Below are 13,535 nucleotides of genomic sequence, written 5' to 3' on the forward strand. Positions count from 1 at the left end.
CACAAAACAATGTGAAGAACAATTTAAAAAACCTAAACCAATTAAACGAATCGATATCTACATGAACGACTCCAACATCGATATGAACTCCAAAATCATTGACAGGAAATTGTTCGGCCTTGGCCCATTCTTGCATTAATGTGATCCGATGCATCCTTTCTCTTTAGGCCGTTCTTGCACAAATGCAATACGAGGTCAATTTTACTCAGTCGTGTTCAACAATAAAGACCAAGGTTTCCCATTATTGAGCATAGTGACTCGTGGTCATGCTGGTTGCCTACCCAGTAGAGAAACCGACGTCGACATGAACATCAAGTGGGCGTGAACTAGATTGTGTTACATGAATTCTCTGGCTACATTCGGCCTCTTTCTAAATCGTTTCATTTCGTTCTGGCTTCAGCAATGGACAGGTTTTTGTTTGTGCTTAACAAATCAGCACTGTTGATAATCCTTGGTGAGTATCAACGTGATAAGTTTTACTTACAATAAAATCTTCTACGGCAATAAGCCGCGTCAGCTGGTTACCGTAGTAAACCGACGTTTCGGGAACCAACTCTACGGTAACCAGTTGACGCGGCTGGTTGACCGAGAAGATTTTATTGATTGTACTCGCCGCGAAAGTCTCAAATCCTAAGTTTTACTTAATTTTAAAAATTTTCATTTGTTCTTTGATCTTCAAATAACGATAGACAAGATCGTTAAACATTCAGCTGTAGATGCAGGCCCGTCTGTATTTAAGTTAAGTACCAATTGTTTATACTATGATTCATTTCTAAGTAAATTGATAAGATTTAATATTGGCGACGCACCTTCTGCTGCAGACCAACTATACTTAGAGGAAATTGTTTAATAAATTATAAACAAAAACAGTTTCTTTTCAGTTGTTTGGATGTCGTTCGAGCTGGTTGATGCTGACGAAATCACGTGCCCCACCTCGAAGCCCACAACAATGGAGACGCGATTGAGAAATCAGTACATGTACGACACTATCAACCGTCCCATTCAACAGAACGGCAACAATTCTGTAGACGTCAGAATTCGTCTTGTTCTGAAGAAATTCGACTTCGTGAGTGCTTCTTAGTATAGTTTCTCCCGATCAACTGGAGTATTACGCATCCTTTGCACGAAATACATAAAATTACCGCGTTACTAACCTTCAACTCGTCTAAATAATCTTTATAAATTTAGTCCGTACCTAAAAGAAAACACAATACTTCACAATTACAAACATCAACTTGATAAATCTCAACGGAAATAATTGTTGTTCACAGTGAGAAACATACGAACCCCTAAATACAAAATAAAGACTTGTCGACTGTTAAAGCATATGGTACACATAGTTACCGCTGGTTAAGTAGAAGGGCACTCCAGGTTCTGACGTAATGGTCAGAATTCCCCATTGCCTCCTCGCCCGGGACTGTAAACATCGACGCCAATCATTTCTCATTAGAATCAGGGACAGTCAGAAGTGACATCAAAATGGAAGTAGGATTAGCTGAATCCACCAATGAAAGTATTAAGTCTTGTATTTTTGTTCATGAATAGCATACTTAACTAAAGTGAGTTCAACGACAAATCATCCAGAATTAAAGTTAGATATTTTTACCGTTACAGGATGTTAAAGAAGACAAACTTGAAATTCACAGTTGGTTCGTCATGGTAAGTAACATACAAAGGTACAATTTTCTGCATTGCTTTAATTTTCTTATCGTAGTATTGTTGTTCATTTTACTAAATAGTGAGCACGTTAAGGATTTAGAAGGAGGAGGTTTTCGTCTCTTTTCCGAAATTATCATACTATTCACCTAAAAATTAAGGACAATTAAGTAAAACCACGTTTATGACAACCGACAGCTTTACCTTGAATCCGAAATACAAGACCAGCGAGTTACTACGATAATTACATAGCCCTTATTGAACATGAAATATGCAGAGTTTGAAGTCAATGTAAGACAACATAGAACTACGATACATGGTTTTGTGAGATTTCATATTATTGGTCGATATGTTGTCAATGCCAATACAAAGGACAAATTTTAATGAAATTTAATACAGCGGAGCCATTTGTAACTAAGCCTAGATTTGTGAGGTTATAATTGCTACTGAAAATTTGGAAAGGCATATATCGTCACATACTGATTCAATATCGGCAGAATTTATCCAGGCAGGGAGTAAAACATTAAATTATGAGAGCAATAAATCTATTCTTTCTATTTGGAGTCAAGAATAGTTTCCACAGCAGAGATACAAATATTTCATCGCACGTATTTATGAAATGTCCGTAAATCCTGACTATATCAATTGACTATAAATATCACTCTTATTAGCTTCATACAACACTTAAGGTAAAAAGGCTATCTGTAAGACCTAGTAGTACTAGTAGATAAGAGGATAAAATTAAAATGGTTCTTAAAGAAATAGGGTGTGATGATGTGAAATGGATTTACATCAAAGAGGAGAGGGACCTGTGGCGAGCTCTTGTGAACATGGCAATAAATCTTCTGGTTTCATAAAAGGTGGTGCTCAGCGATTTTTAGCTTCAAGAAACGGAATTTGTTGAATAGAATTGGTTGCTTAAGGGCCTATACAGTTCATTTCACTAACCAACCAACGAAATATGTCACAAGTTGGCTGTCTTTTGAGTTGTAGCGCCGTATAGTCTGGTAGAAGTTTACCAACGTTTCAGGGGGTCCCTGTTACCTCCACCATCAGGGTGATCTTACTATGTAAGAAGTGTCTGCCACTAAATCCTACGCTGAGCTAGTCCAATCCCTATTTATTTTATCCGCGTATGTCTTCCAGGTGATCTCTTTGTTTCAAGCTTCCGGCCAAAATTTTGTATACCCTCTCATTCTCCAAATTGTGTTATATGTTTCACGCGTTTCATCATCCTTGATTTGGTCATTCGGATAAAATGTGCTGTTGAGCACAAATTATGAATCGTCTCGTTATGTCACTTTCTGCCTGTAACACCATTAAAAGTATAGTTGATGATCCTGTTTCAATAGTTAATTTTATGTCCAAACGTTGTCAGTGCTAAAGACGAAGTTTGGTCGATAGCGTATAAATACTTTGTATTTGAATTGCATTGCTAGAAATTTATGTTCTCTACCCTGATATTCTGCTCGATGGGCTACTAATTGACACGTTTTACAAAAAAAATACTCGTAAAATTGTTTAAATTATATTTTCGTATCTGTGGTAATTTATGTCCGCTTGGTAAAATTAACTTTAAAAAATTATGATAATAAAATGTACAAAAGTTCTCAAACAAATGTAGGAATGAGTTCTACAAAATTCCATATAAACATGAGCCCAAAAACGCCTCCTTTGTAAGTTACAGTTTTATTTTCCTTTCCGAAATGCTCGACCCTTCCGTTGCTTCCTTTCCGAGCTCAGAGTACATTTTGATTATAAATAATATTATCTTTCTTCATCCATAGTATTGGAAAGACTGTCGGTATTCCTGGGATCCGTCAAAGTTCGACAATATTCGCGAAATACGCATGCCCAGTAACCTCCTCTGGAAGCCTGACTTCGCAGACTTTAGTACGTGAGTATCTTTGGCATCAACACTAATAATGTTTTGGCTATATCTCTTGACGAGAAACTTCCTCTTCTCAATTCAGTACCATTTATTACGGTTTGCGATCTAGGCTCAAAATAATATTCATTCCATGTACTTTCAAAGGGAATTCCCCAGTAAACGCCAGCCCCCGTTTACCGCCATCCGTCAACATCAATATCAACATAAACGTACCGTTGAACATTATAATCAGATCCGATACAACGCCATGCCATATTATTTCTACCGTCTTCACAGACAACTTCCTGCAAGACCAAGCTAGGCTGTGCTGGGTTCGGTTTTGCTAGGTTAGGTTTGGTTGGGTGAGGTTAGGTTAGGTTACATTAAGTTAGGTTAGGGTAAGCTGGGTTAAAGTTTGTACTGTTTCTTTTCATAGGGTAGGTTTGGTTCGGTTACGTTACGTAAAATTAAGCTGACTTTTGTCGTCTCAACACTCGCTGTCGGTTTGCCAGAAACGTGTCGTAAGACGTCCCGGGGTTTGTCTTCAGATTCTTCACGTTACGTCGCGACGACAGACTAAGATAAGAACTCAACTGTCCGTAACGACCTTTCGCCGTCTCTCCTGCACTACCGTCTTCGTCCAAACATCATACTGTACGCCCACGAAATGGGAAAGCATCGCCTCCAGCTCTTGTAGGTAAAGTCATGAACCTTTGTGTTCGATGAAAGGCGTAAAATATCTTTAATATCTGAGCGACTATCAGCTTCTAAAGAAGGTCCGAACTCCACGTGATTAGTTGGTTAGTCGGCTGTTGGGCCGATCTTCTACCAAGTGAATACGTTTAAGAGTCTCTCAGTAAAAAGTGTTTTTGTTTTCAGATACGATATGGTGAAAGCGTTGTCTTTTACCCAGGCGTTCCTCTGTATATTGTACTCAAATGGTGCTGTAATGTGCGTGCCACCTTACAATCACGTGGTGTCCTGCTCTGCTGATCTGACTCGCTGGCCGTACGACACCCACACATGCACGATGACGATAGGTTCCTGGACTCACACAGGCGAACAGCTGAACATCTCGCAGTTGGAACCAGGTGTAAGAACACAACCGAAAAAAAAATCTACATCAGAGTTCAGAATCCAGGCCGATTGTCTGCTGCCACGTACAGAGTCGGTCAAAGGTCTATGTCAGAATTTATCTTTCCGTGTACTCTGATAAATTTTCACTACGTCGAACGAAAAATGTCTCGTTTTTAAGGTGAATTGTTTATGATATTACAGAAAATAATAAGACCGAACAATCACGGACAGATGTAAATAGCGAGATGGCTGACTTTAGGAACGGAGTATTAAATTTTTAAACAGTTATTATCGCTATAAATATTTAACACACATAAAATTATACGAAATGGCCCAAATTTAACAATTATTTTAAAATAGGTCAATATTACATATCCACCCAGCATAGTTCTTAACTTCGAAATTTTTGGTAAATAAAATCTATTGATTTATTTTAGTTTACGTAAATTTATAGTTTTAAAACGAATAATTATAATGTTATAGAATAAGAATAAACTTAAAAGACAACTTAAGTTTAAAGATGGCCCAAATGTTTTTTTTTCTCTCAATGTTCGACTTTTACGAGGGATGTTCTCGTCCCGTCAATTCACTAATAACTTGATGATGATGATCTGGTATTTGGCCGTGTAGACCAGTCGGTAGACGCCATCATTTCGGAGAAACACACTGTCGTTGGCATCTACCGTCGGCGACAGAACTCAAGATCATCATTAACAACCTCAATGTCGTAAAAGCCTCAAATCTCACAATAAGTTCATGCTTCGACTGCTCAGCAAAGTCAATTAAGTAAGATGAAAATAGAAGATACCCGATGACAGGGGGCGAAAAAGCGATATATTTACATGTCCAAAAACAATTTCTTATAAAATAGTGTAGACGGTTATAATAAACACCAACCATCAAACTGTTCGAAACGAATGGCGTCCAAGGGCGAAGTATTCGTGTTGACCGTGTTAGTCTGGTTTAAACTTTAAAAAATAAAACTTCTTAAGACTCACATTCATGCTTCCGTGGTACTCCATACAATGGAACACAACGGAACCAATCAGATAAATGTGTCGTTAGCGAGTAAGAGCCAGCGAGGTGGTGTTAGCCAGCTAGAAGAGGCTTACGTTCGAGGAGAGAGGAGCTGGTTAACAAGCAGTTTATCTGATCGGTCCTGCTGTGTTCCACGGTATGGAGTGCTAGAGAGTATGATATTTGCAGGAGAATTTATGTTCTGTTTCTCAAAATTATAGCCGGGCTAAAATGGTTAATATGAATGCTCCATCCCCAATGGCAACGGCATTGACGCCAGCTCAGCGGAAATACACATTTTTGTGACAATAAAACGTTATCTTTGAAATGTAAATGGAGAATGTTACATTTCTCTTGTGGCCAGATTGTACTGAATGGTTACAACTTAAATCGGGAATGGAAACTGGCGTCTATGAGGTCCTACAAGGAGGTCGCCAAGGACAAATGCTGCCCAAACGACACGTTCGTCACGGTGTCATTTCAGTTCGTGTTGCAGAGACATCCTGGAAGTTACTCTTCCACAGTCGTCTTCCCTGCTGTCGGTGAGTACAGGGCGGCCAAGGTTTGAAATTTCAAACAAGTAACAGGGTTATCTTTGGAGATGGCTGGCTTCTGTCTTGTTTTCGTAGAAGTTTACCAACGTTCCTAAGGTCCTTGTTGCTCATCGCCCTGATGATGGAGGCAGCAAGGACCTCTGAAACGTCGCTAAACTTCTACCATAACAACGCAGAAGACAGCCATCTTCAGACTCACCGCCGTGAAAACCTGGAATCCTACAGAACTATCTTCCATTTTAGCATATTTTCCTTATTTTATAGGTAGCCTAAAATATATTTATTTTGTTGTCATGTCCATATGTCTGTCCATGAGTTTTGAATGCGAACCGGTATCAAGAATCACACATCGATACATGACATCCAGAGGAAAACGACTCTACTTAAGTAAAAACTTTCGATATATCGAAGTCTGTCAATTTTGCGTACGAGAGAAACGATACTCGTTCTTCGCAATCTCCTGAACACATATACACATTTAACAAACTTCAAAAACTTCTCTGACGGCAAAGTAGTCTACAATCTTGGCAAAATATGGGTCAAAGATGAAATTCTATGTACCTGCCATTTGACATAAATACATAAATAGAAACAATATAAATACTAACAATACCCTTTATCCTTTCAACAAATTCAACTGACATTACAAACACTGAATTACGTATTTTTACTTGTTAGGTTAGGTTCTAAATGTGAAAAATGAAAAGATGTCACATGATATATACATTCTGTTATTTATTGGCGTAGCTGCGCAAATATATATATATATATATATATATATATAAGAAGAATAAGTCCTGTATATACCAAATAAACGAGCAAAGAAACATTCTGCAGGCGATTACACGAAGGAAAGCTAACTGGCTGGGACATATTATGAGAAGGAATGGGTTACTGAGTGATATCATCGAAGGCCAGGTTGAAGGAAAGCGAGGACTAGGAAGAAGATTGATACAGCTAACCGACGACCTTAAACAAGGAAAGAAGATGACGTTCCAGGAATTAAAGCGAGAAGCCGAGAATAGGGACAACTGGAGAGCTCTGTTTGGGCAGAGCAATGGACCTGTCGTAAGACAGAACACTTAATAATAATATACCAAACAGACAGCTTTAATGTCACCTAGTAACCACCCCGATGAAGATGTTGATCTCCTGAGCTGTTAAGCCGTGTGGAATTCTGGGTGAGTACCAACGTTTCGGAGGAATATACTGGCAACCCTAAACATGGAGACAGCATGTTTCTCCGAAACGCTGGCATCTACCAGTCAACACATCATTACAACCCAGAAGACTATTATCGGCGAGATGGATAGATAATGATTTTGAAGAAACCTGTCTTGACCCGTTTACAAGAACTATTTTAACACTTCCAAGAGATAAATGGAGTTCATATGCTAAATTTTCCTGAAATTGTGGGCTATATAATGCCTGTATGCATGTATGTATATAATGAATGCCGCAGTGTTGATGGTACTGACGCTGGTGACGTTCTGGATGGAACCTAGTGAGACGGATCGGCTGATGTTGTCAGCTGTGAATGTCCTCTCTCACATCCTCTTCCTCCAGCACTTGGGGAGTCTTCTACCAGCAAACGGTGACCAGACTCCTCTTATGGGTAAGAATTCACTACCTCAAACAGTTATTTCAAACATCCTTCATAAATCGTTTTAATAACATTTAACTAACAGAGGCAGTGGAAAATATCCCGGGCTCGCTGTGTGTTCATCAAATGCCCACTGGGCTTTTGACCGAGGAACATTTCTCAAGATCTAGCTCCTCTTGAAGTTAACATTGTACATTCCGAGTTCACTTTTTAATAAGAAAATTTCTTTATCGATTTTCTGACAGTGACTTTCTATCGGGACTCCATGTTCCTGGCAGCCATGACGCTGTTAACAGCTGTTATTGTACCATCTCTGAGGGCGACAACTATGAATCTTCCTCTGTGGGCTTCTGCTTTTACCAGTTGGGTCCTGCATAACTGGTTTGGTCAGGTGTTCATTTTTCAGATCTTAGGTCAAAAGGTACGTTTAACGCGATGAATTTTACGAGCAAATATTGGCGTCAACTTGGGCAATGATCTCCCCTTTGCGAAAATTAAATCTCCTAACATAACAATGTCCTACAGCCTTTGGTATAGCTGTGTATATGAAAATAGTGGTGTCATTTAAAATAGGCATTAGTGCTAAAGCTATTACCCAACTGAACCACGCTCGTATTTTGCAATTCAGAGTGACAAATACACGTTTGTGCCCTGTTTACAGAATGCTGGTTCAGTAAAAGATACATCTGGAGGTGAGGATGGTACCCCAAGGCCCAACTGGATTCTGTTTACGTCACTTCTCGACTTCATCTTCTTTGTGGCCACATTATTATCATACTTCATACTTCTGCTGGGATATATTCCATAGACGAAATGCTTTGCACTCACACGTGCTGCTTGCAAAAGAGAAGGTTACGAGCAAAGTGGAAAATTATAATTAAGATAATAAAGAATTCTTCTTTTCAAAAATGTGGTGTTTTCAGTCATTATACAGTATAATTAGGTGTCTTATGTTTGAAGTAGTGTGCTTTCCTTGAATAAAGTAAATATGAGTAACGCACAGAAAGAATGTTGTGCTGGTATGGTCAAATGTTTCATCTCTGAAACTGATGAACAGATTTTGATTACATCTTATAACTGGAGATCTGCAGTATCTAGTTTCCAATAGCCTACGCTCAATACTCAATACTTTATATAATAAATAAGTGGAACTGATCCTTTTTTAAAAAAAGTTATCATAAAAATACTTATCGCATCATAAAATATATTTGTTTATGATTTACTTAACGTTTTCAGCAGCTCAGACAATATAGTGTCGAGTCATAAAATGTAGATCGCATAAATATATGTAACTACTACTTTAAATATATTTCGATAAGATGAATAATTAAGGTATCAAAAATGAATCCGCAGGCAAGGAAGACTGGAAAGGAGCAATCCGTAACTGAGAACATACTTCCCCACACACCGCACTTTGAGTTATCCTATTTATATGCACATTTCGAAAACGCCTTTGGATTACGAGACATGCGAATTCAGAGTCGTATGGCGTTTGCCCTGATAACCTCCCTAAAGTAATCTTTAATTTCCATGTGCTCTTGCAGATATGTGTATAGTGAACCCAACAACAAAATGCCAAGTGTCAGCCGTATCTGGCAATCTGCAATCGTTTCCTCTAGGCACTCCCTCATGACTTGGCTTTCTGTGCTCTAGCGCAGATGGTCATACTATCGAATCCCCCCGGGTAACATTTTTATTAACTTGCTGATAGTAATTCAAAATAAGCTAAAGAATGCTATAACTATTATTAGGGTCAATTGTTATTATAATTTTGGATTAACTTACCATAATACATATAGTTTCCCTAAAATTTGTTGCACGATATTTTTCGCATTGTCTCAATGTTTGTAATCGCTTACATGTAAACATTATTTCATGCAAAATGTGTATATAGTTTATGCTTCTCTTCCATACAAAATTTCACATACCAATATCCAGTAATTCATTAGTTATCGCTAGCTAACTAGATGGCTTACCGAACCCGAAGGTTCATCACCGAATTAACCAAAGCCCTCCACCGGACCCTGTTCTGGGCCAACAAAATCCAGTCTCCTTCAACTCCTATCTCCCATAGATCCCGCCTGAGATTATCCTCCCATCTACGTCTAGGTCTCCCCAGCGGTCTCTTCCCTTCAGGTTTCCCAACCAGTACCCAGTGCACACCTCTTGTCCCGTCCATGCTTGCTACATCCCCCGCCCATCTCATTCTTCTCGACTTAATCACCCTGACAATACTTGAGGGAGGAGTACATATTTTTAAGTTCGTCATTATGCAGTTTTCTCCACGCCCCATCGTCTTCCCTCTTAGGCCCAAATATCCTCCTCAACACCCTATTCTCGAACACCTGCAATCTGTGTTCCTCTCTCTGAGTGAGAGTCCATGTTTCGCACCCATACACAACAACAGGCAAAATTATTGTTTTGTATACTTTAATTTTCAGGTTCTTAGAAATCAGACGGGAAGACAAAATATTTTGAACAGAGAAGTAGCAATCATTTCCGGAATTTAGTCTCCTCCTAACTTCCTCACGAATATCATTTTGATTTGTTATTGTCGTTCCCAAGTGTTTGAAATTTGCGACACTTTCAAAGTATTTATTAGCCACCCTAAGATAATTCTGCCCGCCTGTCTTCTGACGACGAGATACTAACATGTACTTAGTTCTTACTGTCTACTAGCCTCTAGTAAAACTTCTGTGTTCCATTAGTTATCGCTGTCAATCTAATTTCCAGAGAAAACTTTCTCACGACAGCCATGTTGTCCTTTTACGTATTCTGAACAAACTGACTTCACAAAAGTTACATATTTTTTAAGATATATTTTCATATCTTACTCCGAGCCTAATTCTAAGTGGTACTGGCGTCCTCTCAAAACAAAACTTCGCTCGTCCGCCATATTGGTAATGCTTATTGCAGAAAATTTTAAGGTACAGCTTTGGGTAATCACCAAAGACAAAATTCTAATTCCAAGTTTCATGAAATTCCGTCCTGCTCGGGTAAAGTTTGTCGACTTTCTCAAACATTTCAATTGTACAAAACTTTCTCTCTCTTTTTGTCATCAGTCTTCCGACTGATTTGATGCGGTCCTCCAAACTTTAGACAAGACTAAAATATAGGCCTCATTATGGTCTAAAGATAAATATTAAGTATCGCCCTGATGACAGAGGCACACTATACGGCTCAATAACACAGAAGACAGCAATCTTCAGACTCACCGCTGTGAAAACCTCAAATCCCACAGATTTCTTTTTATTTCGAAACACAGGCACAATTGTGGCCAAAGAAAATGCACACAATGGCGAATTTCTCACAAGCGGCACGTCGTAAAAAAATTATGGATACATAAATTATTTCTCTTTGTGTGGCAACACCGATAAAATTATCGACTTTTAGAGTTTAAAAAAACTAAGCACGGGGAATCCAAAAACTTATACACCGACGCGTAATTCCCAAAAGGCACGTCATAAAAAAATTGTAAATATAATAATGTTATTTTTAATGAAACATCGAAAAAAATAATCGACTTTTATCCATTTCAAGAAATAGACACAGGGGTCCAAAAATTTATAGAACAGCGCTTCGAAAAAAAAAAATTAAAATAAGAAAAATCTTTTCCTTAAAGAATCAGTTCAGGAAAAAGCACAAATTGTCCCAACTTCTAAAATTAAGTGCAAGGATAAAGATTCTTCATAGAAAAAATAAATTAATCAGATATTTCTATTAGAAAAAAATGGGAACATTCATTTTTTTAGAAAATTTGGCAATGTTTTATCAAAAAATATTAGTGCGTCGTACAGAAAATGATAAATTTAAGTCCTTGCTATTAATATTTTCATTACAATCAAATAAGATATCTTGACGGTGCATAGTACAAAAACCTACATTTTTCGAATAACCGGTATTTGTTAACGGTTACTGCTAGTAGATTAAATAATATTTCAGGCACTAGAATATCAGGGCAGACCAGCACTGCAGAGGGCGTATCTGGTGTTATTTTACATCACCATCTGGTCGCCAGTGCAAGGTCCAGCGTTGGACTCATTTTATTTCTATCGATGAACAACTATGGCTATATCTGCGATATTGTTTCGAGTATGTACACTAGCGTTCTTCCTTGGTAAGTAAGATTACTTTTCCATTTTTTACCATACATTCCAAATGCGCAATAACGTAACCGAATACAATAATGAAGATATGATATCTCCAAAATTATTTATTACTCCTATTATTTTTATACTGCTTCTGACTTAAAGTTAATGAGTGAAAATTGTATTTTCGGAATGCTTTCTAACTATGTATCTCGTTTTATCGTCTTATATCTATATACTTAAAGAATTAAGATAAAAGGTAAGGTTTTATCTGTTGTCCTAGATGTCTGTTAAACTTTTGTCTCTCATCCTGAGCGACGGACATAAACTTTTTGAAAAATTTGATGCTGAGGAAAGTATTTAAAAGTAAGAGAATAAATGAAAGGAGTATATAAAATTATACAATGACATTGTATCTAATGACGAATGAGTTTTAGATAAAATAATAATATTAAAATGATTCTTAAAGACATAGGGTTTCATGTTGTGGACAGGATTAAAATGTGGTTCAAGGCAGAGGCCAAGGCCAGTGGCGGACTGTTAAGATTATAATCTTCTAGGAATTTCCTGATTGATTATTGGATCCTCTAGAAAAGCTTTCTTTCCTACAGTTACATCATATATTTACTGCTTATACATAACATTACAATAAACAATCTATTTAGGCCTAATCTATACAAGCGTTCAACTTAAATATCGGTGAATCTTTACGTAAAATCATTACTAATATGAAAGGGAATAAGTTGCGAGTGTAAGTAAAAGGATCCTTGGAGCCAACCACATTTTTACTCGGTAAAATTTGTTCTCGCAAACGATGATCAGTCGATCGAGTCATGGTGGTATCAGTTCTATTACGTGTGGCACAACGAAAAGACATTACCAAACTTGTTACTATGTTACCGTATTTTAAGTTTAGTCTTTAGGTATTTGATTCGTTAACCCGATAAAATAATGGTTTTGGCTGGACAAAATTCCTATTTAAAATTAACTAAAATATCTTATAGTATGTTTCTCAAGATTATTTAAAAATATTTTGCTTATAAATACGACGTCTGTTGTCGAACAAATTTGCAAGTACTTCTACTTTCAGCAAGCGTTTCTTTAAAGTGTCATCTGTACAATGTGTTTATCCACAACGTTTATATCTATCTAAGAATGTGCACGGCGTCACAATTCAGAACATCGTCATCTTCAGTACCGTAAGAACTTCAAATGTCACGAAACATACGGTAGTCTGTCAAGGAGAAAATGTAAATACAAGACAAAGCATCGATATTTGCGATCGACCGGCGGTGATAAATTCACTCGCGGCAGCTAAAAGCTGAAGTTCGGAGGCTCGTCTTTATGTGCTTTCGTTGCAGAGAAAATTCATTAAACATATCGCAAATAATATTTAAACAATAATACTTAAATTAAAATATAAGAATCCATTAACATTTAATTATGTTAAACGAAATTTCTAGGACCCATTATGGCCTACATTTCGATTCATGTTATCAATACAACTTATTTATCGTTTTCAGAGTACAGTCAATTGAACCCTCTTGGGACGCCACTGTAAAATATAATGCAGAATACTACTAGCAATTCAATACGAGGTGGTGACGTTTAATTTTAAATCTGTTTAAATAACGCTTAACAATTCAGCCCGTACTTCAAAGAAAACACCA

At 37.5% G+C, this 13,535-nt stretch overlaps 2 protein-coding genes across 2 annotated transcripts in view; one reads left to right on the forward strand and one right to left on the reverse strand.

Annotated features, from left to right (window-relative positions):
• LOC110831467 (uncharacterized) overlaps window positions 1-13,535 on the reverse strand; it is a 64,297-nt gene that overhangs the window by 38,280 nt on the left and 12,482 nt on the right. The gene's annotated exons all lie outside the window — the stretch shown is intronic.
• Window positions 322-13,535, forward strand: part of LOC110831487 (uncharacterized) — a 28,284-nt gene continuing 15,070 nt past the window's right edge. Inside the window, 10 exon segments of the mRNA XM_087343816.1 lie at window positions 322-454; window positions 882-1,066; window positions 1,615-1,659; window positions 3,444-3,553; window positions 3,963-4,223; window positions 4,406-4,619; window positions 5,985-6,162; window positions 7,637-7,789; window positions 8,023-8,198; window positions 8,439-8,583. Of these exon segments, the coding sequence (XP_087199942.1) occupies window positions 403-454; window positions 882-1,066; window positions 1,615-1,659; window positions 3,444-3,553; window positions 3,963-4,223; window positions 4,406-4,619; window positions 5,985-6,162; window positions 7,637-7,789; window positions 8,023-8,198; window positions 8,439-8,583 (1,519 nt within the window). The 5' untranslated portion in view covers window positions 322-402.

This window comes from Zootermopsis nevadensis, unplaced genomic scaffold (genome assembly GCF_977971745.1).
Source record: "Zootermopsis nevadensis isolate Lab colony 2312 unplaced genomic scaffold, Znev_1.0 Znev_ptg000006l, whole genome shotgun sequence".
Taxonomy (NCBI): domain Eukaryota; kingdom Metazoa; phylum Arthropoda; class Insecta; order Blattodea; family Termopsidae; genus Zootermopsis; species Zootermopsis nevadensis.